Raw genomic sequence first — 15565 nt, forward strand, 5'->3', positions numbered from 1 at the left:
CTACCAGGAAGGTGGTGCGCCAATGGGACAAGCAAGGGGTGCAGTTACGAACATGGGGATAAGTATGTTAGCAGGTCAGCTCCGGAAGGAAGCAGCGGCAAGGGAAATTGTGCAGGTGAGGGATCGGGCAGAGAAGTTGGTGGTGGCTCCTGATCTGATTAACAAGGTTTTTGGGGAGTTTTTATGAGAGGCTGTACAAGTCAGAGCCACCTGGGGGAGACCGTGAGATGCAGGAATTTCTAGATGGGTTGGAGTACCCGAGGTTAGGGGAGGGGGACAGGGCTACATTAGAAGGAGCGATAGTGGAGCAGGGGATAAAGGATGTGATTGGGAGGATGCAGTCGGGGAAGGTGGCAGGGCCGGATGGGTTTCCGGTGGAATATTATAAAAAATTCAAGGATAAGCTGGCACCCCTGATGGTGGGGATGTTTGAGGAGGCGATAGGGAAGGGGGTGTTGCCACAAACTTTGGGGCAGGCATCGATTTCCCTGTTCTAAAAAAAAAAAAAGATCTGAAGGAGTGTGGGTCGTCTCGGCCCATATCACTTCTGAATGTGGACGCAAAAGTATTGGCGATGGTACTGGCGGGGAGTGCCTCCCGAAGGTGATAGGTGAAGAACAGACTAGGTTCGTGAAAGGGAAGCAGCTCTTTTCAAAGATTAGAAGGGTATTGAACGTGGTTATGGCACTGGCAGAGGGAAGGAAATAGAGGTGGCTGTGCATTGGAGCCTGAGAAGGCGTTCGACCGAGTAGAATGGGGATACTTGATGGCAGTTCTGGAGTGGTTTGGGATTGGACCAAGATTTGTGGACTGGGTAAGGAGCCGAGGGCGAGTGTCCGCACAAACAACATCAGCTCAAGATACATTTCTCTCCACCGTGGGACGAGACAGGGATGTCCTATGTCCCCCCCCCCCCCCCCCCCTGCTGTTTGCACTCGCGAATGAGCCATTGGCCATCGCATTAAGAAGTTCGGGGGTATGGAAAGGAATAGTGCGGGGGGGGGGGAATAGAGCATAGGGTGTCCTTGCATACCGATGACTTGCTGTTAGACGTGTTGGAACCGAGTGTGTCGATAGGGGGAGCTGCTTCGAGTGTTTGGGTCTTTCTCTGGGTACAAACTAAATCTCGACAAGAGTGAGTATTTTGTGGTGTCTCGCCAGGGGTGGGGGGGGGGCTGTCATTCCATAGGGCAGGGACTCACTTTGGGTACCTGGGGGTGCAGGTTGCCCCGGGAGTGGGGGGGGGGTGGTGCTCCGCAGGTACAAGTCTTCTAGTTTGGTGGGGAGAGTGAAAGCTGATCTGGCAAGGTGGGGACAGTCTCCCTCTGTCACTGGCGGGTCGGGTACAGGCGGTTAAAATGAACGTGTTGCCACGATTTCTGTTCATTTTTCAATGCCTGCTGATTTCCCTGCCAAAGGGTTTTTTCCGAGATTGAGGGAAGGATTACATCGTTCATATGGGAGGGAAGGTGGCCAGAGTTAGAAGGTGCTACTACAGAGGGGAAGGCAGGCAGGGGGGTTTGGGTCTCCGAACATGATGTATTACTACTGGGCGGCGAATGTGGAGACGGTGCGGAGCTGGGTCAGAGGGGGTGATTCCCAGTGGGTCAGAATGGAGGGAGAGTTTGTGCAGGGGGTCGGGATTGAAAGCACTGGCAACAGCGCCACTCCTGATAGCCCCGGGAAGTACTCTGGGAGCTTCATTGAGAATTTGGAGGCAGTTTCGCCAACACTTCGGGTTGGGGGCAGGGTCAAGGGAAATGCCGATTCGGGGGAACCACCGATTTGAGCCAGGGAGGTGGGAGGAGAAGGGGGATTAAGACACTGAAAGATTTGTTTCTTAGGGGTCAGTTTGCAGGATTGTAGGAGCTGAAGCGAAGTATGGGCTGGAGCAGGGGGAAATGTTTAGATACATGCAGGTTCGAGATTTGCCAGAAGGGAGATACAGAACTTCCAGAGGAGCCGGCCTCCACATTGCTGGAGGAGGTGCTGACGACAGGGGGACTGGAGAAGGGTGTAGTGTCAGTGGTTTACGGAGCTAATGTGGAAGAGGAGAAGGCACCACTGGAAGGGATCAAAGCAAACTGGTAGGAAGAGTTGGAGAGGATATGGAGGAGGGGTTCTGGTGTGAGGTGCTCCGGAGAGTGATGCCTCCACCTCATGTGCGAGGTTGGGGATGATACAGCTGAAGGTGGTATACAGAGCACACCTCATGAGGGCGAGGATGAGCTGATTCTTTGAAGGAGTAGAAGATGTGTGTGAACGTTGTGGCCCCCCCCCCCCCCCCCCCCCCCCCCCCCCCCCCCCCCCCCCCCCGCTAATCACGTTCATATGTTTTGGTCCTGTCCAAGCTAGAGGATTACTGGAAGGAGGTTTTTAGGGTAATTCTAAAGTGGTGCACGTGAAACTGGACCTGGGCCCTCGGGTGGCATGTTCGGGGTGTCGGACCAGCCAGGTTTGGAAATGGGTGCGGAGGCAGATGTTGTAGCCTTCGCTCGTTGATCACCCGAAGGCGGATCCTGATGGGATGAGGGCAGCCTCTCCACCTGTGCCCTGGCGTGGCGGGGGGGGACCTGTTGGAATTCTTGACTCTTGAGAAGGTTAAGTTTGTACTGAAGGAAGGATGGAGGGGTTCTATAATTCATGGGCATTATTCATTATGTACTTTTAAGAACTGGATAACATCGAACATTAGTTGGGGTGGGTGGGTGGGAGGGTTGGAGGTGGGGGGGTGGTGGGTGGGTGGGAGGGGTTGGGGGGGAGGAGCGGTGTGTGTTGATGGTGGACTATGGGTGATTCCTGATTCCTTTTTGTTATTTGTTTTTGTGAACATGCGGGCTGCTGTTTGGGGTTTGGAGGATGGGATCGTTGTATTGATATGGGGATTGACATATTTGTTACTGATTATTGTTTATTGTTGGTGGGTGTAAATTGAGAGAAATGTGAAAAAGGAGAATAAAGAAATAAAAAAAAAATAAAAAGGCATATGGTGTGTTGGCTTTCATCACAGGGGGATTGAGTTTAAGAGCCGCGAGGTTTTGCTGCAGCTTTATAAAACTCTAGTTAGGCTACATTTGGAATATTGTGTCCGGTTCTGGTCGCCTCCATTCTAGGAAGGATGTGGATGCTTTGGAGAGGGTACAGAGGAGATTCACCAGGATGCTGCCTGGACTGGAGGGCAAGTCTTATGAAGAAAGGTTGAGGGAGCTCGGGCTTTTCTCTCTGGAGCGAAGAAGGCAGAGAGGTGACGTGATAGAGGTGTACAAGGTGATGAGAGGCATGGATAGAGTGGATAGGCAGAGACTTTTTTCCCAGGGTGGAAATGGCTGTCACGAGGGACATAATTTTAAGGTGATTAGAGGAACGTAGAGAGTGGTGGGTGTGTGGAATGCACTGCCAGCGGAGATGGTGGAGTCTGAGTCATTAGGGACATTTAAGCGGCTCTTAGACAGGCACATGGACAGCAGTAAATTGAAGGGGTGTAGGTTAGTGTGGTAGTCACCACTGTTGTATTATATTGCATATATGGGTATTACGGTAAGGCCCCTGTACTACAGGTACGGCGGTAGATCCCTGCCGGCTGGGCGCGGAGTATAAATGTGTGTGCTCTCCGAACAGCAGCCATTTCGTAAGCTGCTGTAGGAGGCCACACATCTCTGTGTAATAAAGCCTCGATTACATTCTACTCTCGTCTCGTCATAATTGATAGTGCAATCAATTTATTACACAGAGATTTTTCAGAGATGGACCTCCGCATCAAGCCCGGATCGCCTGCAGCTGCATCCTCAAGCAGACAACGTCAAAAAAGGCTTCCAACATTGGCTAGCTTGCTTTGAAGGCATACATCAGGTCTGCGCCAGACCCAATCTCAGAAGCACAGATGCTCCAGATTCTGTACACGCGGCTGAGCTCCAACATTTTTCCCCTCGTCCAGGACACGCCTACCTACGCAGAGGCCATGGCGCGACTGAAGGAGAATTGCCCTCCGCAGACCAACAAGATCTACGCCAGGCGCCTCCTCTCCAGGCGGCACTAACTTCCCGGTGAGTCTGTGGAAGATTTCTGGCGTGCCCTGCTCGCCCTGGGTGAGAGACTGTGACTGCCAGGTCGTTTCGGCCACTGAACATTCAAACCTGCTAATGAGACGCGTTCGTTACGGGCATGGGGTCTGACTACATCCGCCAGCGCCCCTTAGGGCCACGCTTGACCTCGCGGCGACCAAAAGAACATATTAGTGCTCTCGCTCAAGGTCGCCTCACGCAACATACAAGCTTATGCCCCCGACCCCACGCCCCCCCCCCTCCCCCCCCCCCCCCCCGTGCATCGTGGACCCCACCAGCAGCCTCCCCATCGTGGACCCCATCAGCGGACCGTCCTCCGCCAACCAACCCCGGGGGACCCAAGTGCTACTTCTGCGGACAGACAAAACACCCCCCAGCAGCGCTGCCCGGCGCGGAGGCCTGTGGCAAGAAGGGCCATTTTTGCTGCAGTGTGCCAGGCCCGCTCAATAGCCGCTATTGTCCCAGCACCCCCCACGTGCGGTCAGTGGGCGCCGCCATCTTCCTCTTCTCAGACGACGTGCGGTCCGTGGGCGCCGCCATCTTGCTCCACTCACAACATGTGCGGCCTGTGGACGCCGCCATCTTGCTTGCCTCCGAACCAATTGGGCACCGCCATCTTGCCTGCCCCAGGACACGTGCGGCCCGAGGGTGGCAGCCATTTTTGCCTGCCCCAGGGCATGTGGCCCGTCGGGCACCTCATCAGGCCGCTCATCGCCTGCAACCAACAACCAGCCGCGTCTCGCCTCGGTCACGATCGACCAGTCTCGACTGCACAACCTCGCGACCGCTTGTGACAAAGGTGAAGGTCGACGGGCACGAGATATCCTGCCTTCTGGACTCCCGGAGTCCAGAGCTTCATCCACCCCGATACGGTAAGGCACTGCTCCCTCGTGGTACACCCGCTAACCAAAGAATCTCCCTGGCCTCCGGATCCCACTCCGTGGTGATCCGGGGGTACTGCATCGCCACCCACACCGTCCAGGGCGTAGAGTTCAGGGGTTTCCAGCTCCACGTCCTCCCCAACCTCTGCGCTGCCTTGCTACTCGGCCTGGACTTCCAGTGGAACCTCCAGAGCCTAACCCTGAAATTTGGCGGGCCCCTACCACCCCTTACTGTTTGCGGCTTTGCGACCCTTAAGGTCGACCCGCCTTCCTTGTTTGCAAACCTCACCCCGGATTACAAACCCGTCGCCACCAGGAGCAGACGGTACAGCGCCCAGGACAGGACCTTCATCAGGTCTGAGTCCAGCGGCTGTTGTGGGAAGGTATCATTGAGGCCAGCAACAGCCCTGGAGAGCCCCAGTGGGGAAAACCGGGGATAAAAACAGGATGGTCGTTGACTACAGTCAGACCATCAATCGGTACACGCAGTTCGATGCGTTCCCCTTCCCAAGCATACCTGATATGGTCAATCAGATGGCACAGTACTGGGTCTTCTCGACAGTGAACCTGAAGTCTGCCTACCACCAGCTCCCCATCCGTAAGGCGGACCGCCCATACACTGCGTTCGAAACAGACGGCCATCTTTACCATTTTCTTGGGGTTCCCTTCGGCGTCATCAACGGGGTCTCGGTCTTCCAACGGGAGATGGACCGAATGGTTGACCAGTACGGGCTGCGAGCCACTTTTTCCCGTACCTGGACAACGTCACCATCTGCGGCCACGACCAGCAGGACCACGAAGCTAACCTTTCCAAATTTCTCCACACCGCCACACTCCTCAACCTAACTTACAACAAGAAATGTGTGTTCAGCACGAACCGATTAGCCATCCTCGGCTATGTGGTTCAGAACGGTGTTCTAGGGCCCGACCCCGATGGCATGCCCCCCTCATGGAACTCCCCCTCCCCAACTGCCCCAAGGCCCTCAAACGATGCCTGGGGCTCTTTTCGTATCACGCCCAGTGGGCCCAAACTATGCGGCCAAAGCCCGCGCATTGATTTACCACTGACGGCCGAGGCTCACCAGGCCTTCAACTGTATCAATGCCGACATCGCCAAGGCCGCGATGCACGCGGTCGACGAGACGCTCCCCTTCCAAGTCGAGAGCGATGCATCAGATGTTACTCTGGCCGCCACCCTCAACCAGGCAGGCAGGCCCGTGGCATTCTTTTCCCGCACCCTCCATGCCTCTGAAATCCGTCACTCCTCCGTCGAAAAGGAGGCCCAAGCAATCGTTGAAGCTGTGCGACATTGGAGGCTTTACCTGGCTGGCAGGAGATTCACTCTCCTCACTGACCAACGGTTGGTTGCCTTCATGTTCAACAACACACGGCGGGGTAAGATCAAAAATGATAAAATCTTGAGGTGGAGGATTTTGTATCACCCCGGTAAGCTCAACGAGCCCCCGATGCCCTATCCCGAGGTAAATGTGCCAGCGCACAAGTGGACCAACTCCGGGCCCTGCACGATGATCTCTGTCACCCAGGGGTCACCCACTTTTACCACTTCATTAAGGCCCACAATCTGCCCTACTCCATCGAGGAAGTCGGGGCTATCACCGGAGACTGCCAGGTCTGCGCGGAGTGTAAACCGCACTTCTACCGGCCAGACCTTGCGCGCCTGGTGAAGGCCTCCCACCCCTTTGAACGCCTCAGCGTGGACTTCAAAGGGCCCCTCCCCTCCACCGACCAAACACGTACTTTCTTAATGTGGTCGACGAATATTCCCAATTCCCCTTCCCCGTCCCATGCCCCGATATGACGTCTGCCACCATCATCAAAGCCCTGAACACCATCTTCGCTCTGTTTGGTTTCTCCGCCTACGTCCACAGCGACCGGGGATCCTCATTTATGAGCGAGGAGCTGCGCCAGTACCTGCTCAACAGGGGCATTGCCTCGAGTAGGACGACCAGCTACAACCTCCCGGGGAAACGGGCAGGTGGAGCGGGAGAATGGGACGGTCTGGAGGGCCATCCAGCTGGCCCTACGGTCCAGAAATCTCCCGGCCTCCTGCTGGCAGGAGGTCCTCCCTGACTCGCTTCACTCCACTCCATTCGGTCGCTCCTGTGCACCGCGACCAACAAAATCCCCCATGAACGTCTCTTTGCCTTCCCCAGGAAGTCCACCTCCGGGGTTTCGCTCCCAACGTGGCTGGCAGCTCCAGGACCTGTTCTCCTCCGCAAGCACGTGCGGCTACACAAGTCGGACCCGTTGGTCCGAGAGTACAGCTACTCCATGCGAACCCGCAGTGCGCCTACGTAGCTACCCCAACGGCCGCCAAGACACAGTCTCCCTCGGGGATCTGGCACCAGCTGGGGCGCACCCCGCCGCGGAGCCCTCTCCAGGACAATCCATCCTCCCCTTGCTCCCACCCGGGGATGAAGAGGATTTTGACACGCTCCCGGAGTCACCGAAGACCAAGCCGACGCCTGAGTCGCCACCAGCACTGCGCGCTCTCAACAACGGATCAAAGTGCTCGATCATCTAAATTTGTAACCATCTCAGTAATTTTATAACCAATCTATGTATATAGTTTTCCACCCCCCCCCGCTGGACTCATTTTTAACAGGGTGTGAATGTGGTAGTCACCACTGTTGTATTATTTTGGGTATTACGGTAAGGCCCCTGTACTACAGGTACGGGGGTAGATCCCTGCCTGCTGACTCTGACCAGTAGGCGGAGTATAAATGTGTGTGCTCTCTGAACAGCAGCCATTTCGTAAACTGCTGTAGGAGGCCACACATCTCTGTGTAATAAAGCCTCGATTACATTCTACTCTCGTCTCGCCGTAATTGAAAGTGCATCTATTAGGTTGATCTTGGATAAGGATAAATGGTCGGCACGACATCGTGGGCTGAAGGGCCTGTACTGTGGTGTACTGTTCTATGTTCTATAAACGCTGTCTCAAAGTTTAAAATGACCGGCATTGCTTTAGATTCTTTCAGTAAATGGGGATGGTGAGGACTTTTCTTGAACCACTGCAGTGTTTGTGGTGTCGGGACACAAACTGTCCTGAAAGGGAAGGAGTTCAGGGGGACGGTGGGCAGGACTTGGTGATGTACCATTGATAGCAAGAGAAAATAGCTGGATTCTCTTACAGACAAGTCATTCAGAATCGTATTCCAGCTAGCGGAGTGTTTCCCCCTGATTTCTTTATCCCTTTTATCAGCTTCAATTTTCTAGGACTCTCTCTCGGTCTGTCTCTCTCTCTCTCGGTCTGTCTCTCTCTCTCTCGGTCTGTCTGTCTCTCTCTCTCGGTCTCTCTCTCTCTCTCGGTCTCTCTCTCTCTCGGTCTGTCTGTCTGTCTCTCTCTCTCTCTCTCTCTCTCTCTCTCTCTCTCTCTCTCTCTCTCTCTCTCTCTCTCTCTCTCTCTCGCTCGGTCTCTCTCTCTAGAATAAAAACATTTTGTTCTTAATTTTAGGTGTCCACTTGCTTCAACCTGTAGAAGCAGAATGAATATTCCATTCCGCATTGGAAATGCTAATGGGGACTGCACTCTTGAAACAGAGTTTCTCGACAAAGCTGCCCAACATAACATGTTGTCATTGAAAGGCCACAGGTAAATCTGCCAATAAACTATGTAAGTTGTATCGTGGAAGCTGTGACTGCTAAATTAAGTAAACCTTTGGGGATGCTATTTGATTGCCATTTTATAAACATGCAGTTGAGTGTACCCCTTCAAAGGGGTAGAGAATGATGCTTATTATAAATTTTGTGTCTCAATTAGCACTAATTCCATACCATTTGCTGTTTGGACTAGGTCTGTTGGTGGAATTCGCGCTTCCCTCTATAATGCTGTGACAGTGGAAGAAGCTCAAAAACTGGCAGAGTTAATGATCAACTTTATGAAGGAACACCTTGTGTAAACGTTTTGTTTTAACACTGCATCATATTCCTCTGTTTTCAGGAAATGCTCAGCTGGTCTGGCAGCGTCTGAGGAGAGAGATAGAGTTTACATTTCAGGTCAATCGCATTTCGGATGAAAATCATTGACCTTGAAATGGTCTTGTGCTTCCCAGATCTGCTGAACATTTCCTGCATCTGTAGCATTTTGCTTTAAATGTTTGTTTCCTGTTGGTGGTTAGTGTAGTATTGGGACAATCAGAAACTTTACAAATGCAAATCTTTGTTCACCAGGTATAAACTGGAAGTTAGTAGAGGGACAACCAATGCATCATCCAAGAATCTTAATCTAAATCTTAATTTTTTTCCTGTCTCTCTCTGTAATTCAGACTTTCCTTAAAGTTAGCCTTCTAACTGACTGAATTGTGGCAATGGAACTCTTTCCAGGAAAATTGTAATGTTTGAGCACCATTTGTAAATAAAATAAAACCTGAACATCGATCATAATGTCACTTATTGTACTTGGTAGAGCGGATCAGATATCCGAGCACTTTGTGGACCACATCCGTGTCTAATCCAATGGCATAACTATTTAAAAATATATATATTTATTAAAGTTTTTCAACAACACAATTTTTCCCCCTTACAAACGATCCCCCCCCCCCCCCCCCCCCCCCATATATATTTTACATGGCAAAATGGTATATTTACATGGCTTTATACACTGGCTCTCTCCCGCACGTGTCAGTTTCCCCCACCCTTCATGTTATCTCCTCATCCATCCCTCCCCAGGGTTGCTGCTGCTGCTGACCGACCTTCCTCTAACGCTCTGCGAGATAGTCTAGGAACGGTTGCTACCGCCTGTAGAACCCCTGCGCAGACCCTCTCAAGGCGAACTTAATCCTCTCCATCTCCAGCTTTATGAACCCAGCCATGTAATTTATCCAGGCCTCCACATTAGCAAGATCCTTCGCCGGGCTACTAGGGACGCAAAGGCCAGAATGCTGGCCTCTTTCGCCTCCTACACTCCCGGCTCGTCCACTACTCCAAATATTGCTAGCCCCCAGCTTGGCTTGACCCGGACTTTCACCACCTGAGATATTGCTCCCGCCACTCCTCTCCAGAACCCCTCCAGTGCCGGGCATGACCAAAACATATGGACATGGTTCGCCGGGCTCCCTGAGCACCTTCCTGTCCTCTACCCCAAAGAACCTACTCAACCTTGCCCCCATCAAGTGCGCTCTGTGAACCACCTTAAATTGTATCAGGCTGAGCCTGGCACACGAGGAGGAGGAATTAACCCTACCTAGGGCATCAGCCCACAGACCTTCCTCGATCTCCTCTCCCAGCTCCTCCTCCCATTTACTCTTCTACGAGCGCTTCTCCCTCTTCTTTCATCTCTTGGTGTATTGCCGAAACCTTGCCCTCCCCGACCCATACACCCGAGATCACCCTGCCTTGAATTTCTTGTGCCGGCAGCAACGGGAATTCCCTGACCTGTCACCTCACAAAAGCTCTCACCTGCATATATCTAAAAGCATTTCCCGGGGGTAACTCAAACTTCTCCTCCAGTGCCCCTAGGCTCGCAAATGTCCCATCAATGAACAGGTCCCCCGTTCTTCTAATCCCCGCCCGATGCCAGCCCTGGAACCCCCCGTCCATCTTCCCCGGGACAAACCGGTGGTTACCCCTGATCGGGGACACACCGAGGCTCCCACTGCACCCCTGTGCCGTCTCCACTGGCCCCAGATCCTTAACGTTGCCGCCACCACCGGGCTCGTGGTATACTTTGACGACGAGAACGGCAGCGGTGCCGTCACCAACGCCCCCAAGCTCATTCCTTTACAGGACGCCATCTCCATCCTCTTCCAGGCCGTCCCCTCTCCCTCCATGACCCACTTGCGGATCATCGCCACATTTGCTGCCCAGTAGTAGCTCCCTAGGTTTGGCAGCGCCAACCCTCCTCGGTCCCTACTGCGTTCCAGGAACCCTCTCCTTACCCTCGGGGTCTTATTCGCCCACACAAACCCGATAATACTCCTACCTACTCTCTTAAAAAAGCCCTTGGTGATCACGATGGGAAGGCACTGAAACACAAACAGAAACCTCGGAAGGATCACCATTTTGACCGACTGCACTCTACCCGCCAGCGAGAGCGGTAACATGTCCCATCTTTTGAAGTCCTCCTCCATTTAGTCCACCAACCTCGTCAGATTCAGTTTATGTAGGGCCCCCCAACTCCTGGCTATCTGGATCCCCAGATACTGAAAGCTCCCCTCCGCCCTCCTCAGCGGTAGGTCCCCTATCCCTCTTTCTTGGTCCCCTGCTTGTAATACAAAGAGCTCACTCTTCCCTACATTGAGCTTATAGCCCAAAAACTCCCTTAGAGTCTGCATGACCTCCACCATCCCCTCCATTGGGTCCGCCACTTACAGCAACAGGTCATCCGCGTATAGCGACACCTGATGCTCTTCTCCCCCTCGGACCACCCCCCTCCATTTATTAGACTCCCTCAGTGACATGGCTAAGGGTTCAATCGCCAATGCAAACAACAGGGGGCACCCCTGCCTCGTTCCTCGGTACAGCCGAAAGTACTCCGACCTCCGCCAGTTCGTCGCTGCACTCGCCACTGGGGCTCTGTAAAGGAGCTTAACCCAGCTGATAAATCCTGCCCCGAACCCAAACCTACGCAGCACCTCCCAGAGGTACTCCCACTCTACTCGGTCAAAGGCCCTTTCCGCGTCCATAGCTGCCACTATCTCCGCCTCTCCCTCCGATGGCATCATTATCACGTTAAAGAGCCGCCGCACATTAGTGTTTAATTGCCTGCCCTTTATGAATCCCATCTGGTCCTCATGGATCACCCCCGGGACACAGTCCTCAATCCTCGTGGCCAGCACTTTTGCCAATAACTTAGCGTCCACATTGAGGAGCGAAATCGGCCTGTACGATCCACATTGCAGTGGGTCCTTGTCCCGCTTTAGAATCAAGGAAATTGTCGCTTCCGACATTGTCGGGGGCAGGGTCCCCTCCTCTCTTGCCTCGTTAAAGGTCCTCACTAGTAGCGGGGCCAACAGGTCTATGTACTTTCTGTAGAACTCCACCGGGAACCCATCCGGCCCCGGGGCCTTCCCCGCCTGCATACTCCCCAAACCCTTGCTCAGCTCCTCCAACCCGATTGGTGCCCCCAAACCAGCCACCTCTTGCTCCTCCACCCTCTGGAACCTCAGTTGGTCTAGGAATCATCTCATCCCCTCTTCCCCGACTGGGGGCTGGGATCTGTACAGCTCTTCATAGAAGGCCTTGAATACCTTGTTTATTTTCGTTACACTCCGAACCGTGGCTCCCCTTCCATCTTTGATTCCCCCTATTTCCTTCGCTGCCGTCCTCTTACGGAGCTTGTGTGCCAGCATCCGACTAGCCCTTTCCCCGTACTCGTAGGTCGCCCCCTGCGCCTTCCTCCACTGTGCCTCTGCCTTCCCTCTGGTCAACAGGTCAAACTCCGCCTGGAGCTGCCGACTTTCACCAAGTATTCTTTCCTCCTGGGCCTCTGCGTATCTCCTGTCCACTCTCAAAATCTCCCCCACTAACCTCTTCCTTTCCATGCCCTCTATCTCCTCCCTATGAGCCCTGATGGAGATTAGATCTCCCCTGATCACCGCCTTCAACGCCTCCCATACCACCCCCACTCGCATCTCCCAGTTGTCGTTGGCCTCCAAGTACCTTTCGATGCACCCCCTCACCTTCCCACACACCACCTCATCTGCCAGCAGTCCCACATCCAGCCCCCACAGCGGGCGTTGGTCCCTCTCCTCTCTCAGCCCCATTTCCACCCAGTGCGGGGCGTGGTCCGAAACGACTATGGCCGAATACACCGTCCCCTCCACCCTCGGGATGAGCGCCCTGCCCAAAACACACAAATTTATCCAGGAGTAGGCTTTGTGCACGTGGGAGAAGAAAGAAAATTCTCTGGCCTGCGGTCTTGCAAACCTCCATGGGTCCACTCCCCCCATCTGATCCATAAACCCCCTAAGCACCTTGGCCGCCGCCAACCTCTTTCCCGTCCTTGATCTGGAGCGGTCCAGTGCTGGGTCCAGCACTGTATTGAAGTCCCCTCCCATTATCAGGCCTCCTACCTCCAGGTCTGGAATGCGCCCCAACATGTGCTTCATGAATCCAGCATCATCCCAGTTCGGGGCGTATACGTTTACCAACACCACCCACGTCCCTTGCAACCTACCGCTCACCATCACATATCTCCCTCCATTATCTGCTACGATAGTCTTGGCCTCAAATGACACATGCTTTCCCACCAAAATTGCCACCCCTCTATTTTTCACGTCCAGTCCCGAGTGAAATACCTGTCCTACCCATCACCTTAACCTGACCTGATCCGCCTCCTTCAGGTGTGTCTCTTGGAGCATAGCCACGTCTGTCTTCAGTCCCTCCAAGTGCGCGAACACTCGAGTCCTCTTCACCGGCCCATTCAGGCCCCTCACGTTCCACGTTATCAGCCGGATTGGAGGGGCTCTCACCCCCCCCCCCCCCCCCCCTGCCATCCCGTGTCCGCGTCTCCCTCACCCTCCAGTCCCCCAGCCGGGGGACCTCCGTCCCGACCACCTCTTCTGTGTCCCATTCCCTTTCGGCCAGTGCCGCAGCAACCCCCCCCCCCCCCCCCTCCCACCGCTAGACCCCTGTCTAGCTTTTTTGCTCCCCCCATAGCACTCCCGTAAGTCAGCTGACCCTGGCTTCCCCTGCTGTCCCTTTGACCCCCTCGTGTGGGAGTCTCCCAATCAATATACGTTCCTTCGTTCCCCTTCCCGCCTTTCTTCCCGCGCGTGGGTAAAAACCCCGCGCTTTCCAAAGCTTGCCCCGCCCCCTCTGGCGCAGCTCCTGTCACGGCCTTGTCTCTCTCCCCCAGCCCATGTAACATTTCCTGCGCGTGATTGACCCCCTATGTACTACAACCATCACACATCAAACATCAACCCTCAAACACCCCCCACCCTCTCAAACCCTCAGTTAGAGTCCAACTTTTCAGTTTGTATAAAAGTCCACGCCTCTTCAGGTGTTTCGAAGTAGTAGTGTTGGTCCTTGTATGTGACCCACAGTCGTGCTGGCTGCAGCATTCCAAATTTCACTCCTTTCCGATGCAGCACCGCTTTGGCCTGGTTGCAACCCGTTCTCCGCTTAGCAACCTCCGTGCTCCAGTCCGGGTATATTCGGATCTCTGCGTTGTCCCACTTGCTGCTCCGCTCCTTCTTGGCCCATTTCAGGACCCTCTGTCCGTGAACCGGTGAAATCTCACCACCATCGCCCTTGGCGGCTCATTTGCCTTGGGCTTCCTCGCCAGCACCCGGTGTGCCCCGTCCAGCTCCAGCGACCTCGAAGGGGCCTCTGCGCCTGGCATCGCCCCGATGACCGTGCCCGCGTATGCCACGGCACCGGCCCCCTCCTCTCCTTCTGGGAGACCCAGGATCCGCAGATTCTTTTTCCTCGACCTGTTCTCCAGGTCTTCGAGTCTTCCCGCCCACTTCTTGTGTAGCGCCTCGTGCCGCTCCACTCACCGCCAGGCCCAAGAGCTCGTCCTCATTCTCACTCACTCTTTTCTGTACCTCCTGGATCTTCAACTCGTGGGCCTTCTGGGTTATCCCTAGTCCTTCAATTACCGCCAGCATAGGCGCCAGCATCTCCTTGCGCAGCTCCTCGAAGCAGCGCTTGATGAATTCCTGCAGCTCCGGCCCGCACTCCGCTTTGTCCCTGGCCGCCGCCATTTTGATTTTTTTCCCTCGCTTCTCCCGCTGCTCCAATGCCGCTTTTTTGGCCGTTGCACTTCTGGTCCGGTCCATAAAAGTTGGAGGGGGACCTCTCTCTTCACTTTCCCACGGGTTGTCGTCAAATAAATTCCATTGGGGCTCCTCCAATGAGCCCGAAAATCCGTAGTAGCGGGAGCTGCCGAATCGTGCGGCTTAGCTCCGCATCGCCGCAACCGGAAGTCCAACGGCATAACTATTAATGGAATTTTGGACAGGCAATGGCTAAAGTTGTAAATATACTAAATATACCTACATATATATTTAGCGATTAAATGGACTAACTGACCCAGAATAATCATGAAAATATTCTGATTGGACTGTTAGAAAAAATTACAAATCACTCCTGACTTTAAAACCTCTGAAAAATCGATGGTCTTTAGCCCTTTGGCTTTGCAAATCATGCTGGAACCTGGGGCGAAATTATCCGGAAACGGCGCGATGTCTGCCGACTGGCACCCAAAACGGCACAAATCAGACGGGCGTCGCGCCGCCCCAAAGGTGCGGAATGCTCCGCATCTTTGGGGGCCGAGCCCCAACATTGAGGGGCTAAGTCGGCGCCGGAGGAATTTCCGCCCCGCCAGCTGGCGGAAAAGGCCTTTGGTGCCCCGCCAGCTGGCGCGGAAATGACATCTCCGGGCGGCGCATGCGCGGGAGCGTCAGCGGCCGCTGACAGTTTCCCACGCATGCGCAGTGGAGGGAGTCTCTTCCGCCTCCGCCATGGTGGAGACCGTGGCAGAGGCGGAAGGGCAAGAGTGCCCCCGCGGCACAGGCCTGCCCGCGGATCGGTGGGCCCTGATTGCGGGCCAGGCCACCGTGGGGGCACCCCCCCGGGGCCAGATCACCCCGCGCCCCCCCCAGGAACCCGGAGCCCGCCCACGCCGCCTTGTCCCGCCGGTAAGGTAGGTGG

The 15565-nt window shown here is 54.5% G+C and overlaps 1 protein-coding gene across 1 annotated transcript in view; it reads left to right on the forward strand.

Annotated features, from left to right (window-relative positions):
- psat1 (phosphoserine aminotransferase 1) overlaps nucleotides 1–9343 on the forward strand; it is a 62615-nt gene extending 53272 nt beyond the window's left edge. Inside the window, exons 8-9 of the mRNA XM_072516639.1 lie at nucleotides 8421–8558; nucleotides 8760–9343. Coding sequence (XP_072372740.1) covers nucleotides 8421–8558; nucleotides 8760–8865 — 244 coding nt within the window. The 3' untranslated portion in view covers nucleotides 8866–9343. The remainder of the gene's footprint in view (nucleotides 1–8420; nucleotides 8559–8759) is intronic.
- The last annotated feature ends 6222 nt before the right edge of the window (nucleotides 9344–15565 follow it).

Source organism: Scyliorhinus torazame, chromosome 9 (genome assembly GCF_047496885.1).
Source record: "Scyliorhinus torazame isolate Kashiwa2021f chromosome 9, sScyTor2.1, whole genome shotgun sequence".
Taxonomy (NCBI): domain Eukaryota; kingdom Metazoa; phylum Chordata; class Chondrichthyes; order Carcharhiniformes; family Scyliorhinidae; genus Scyliorhinus; species Scyliorhinus torazame.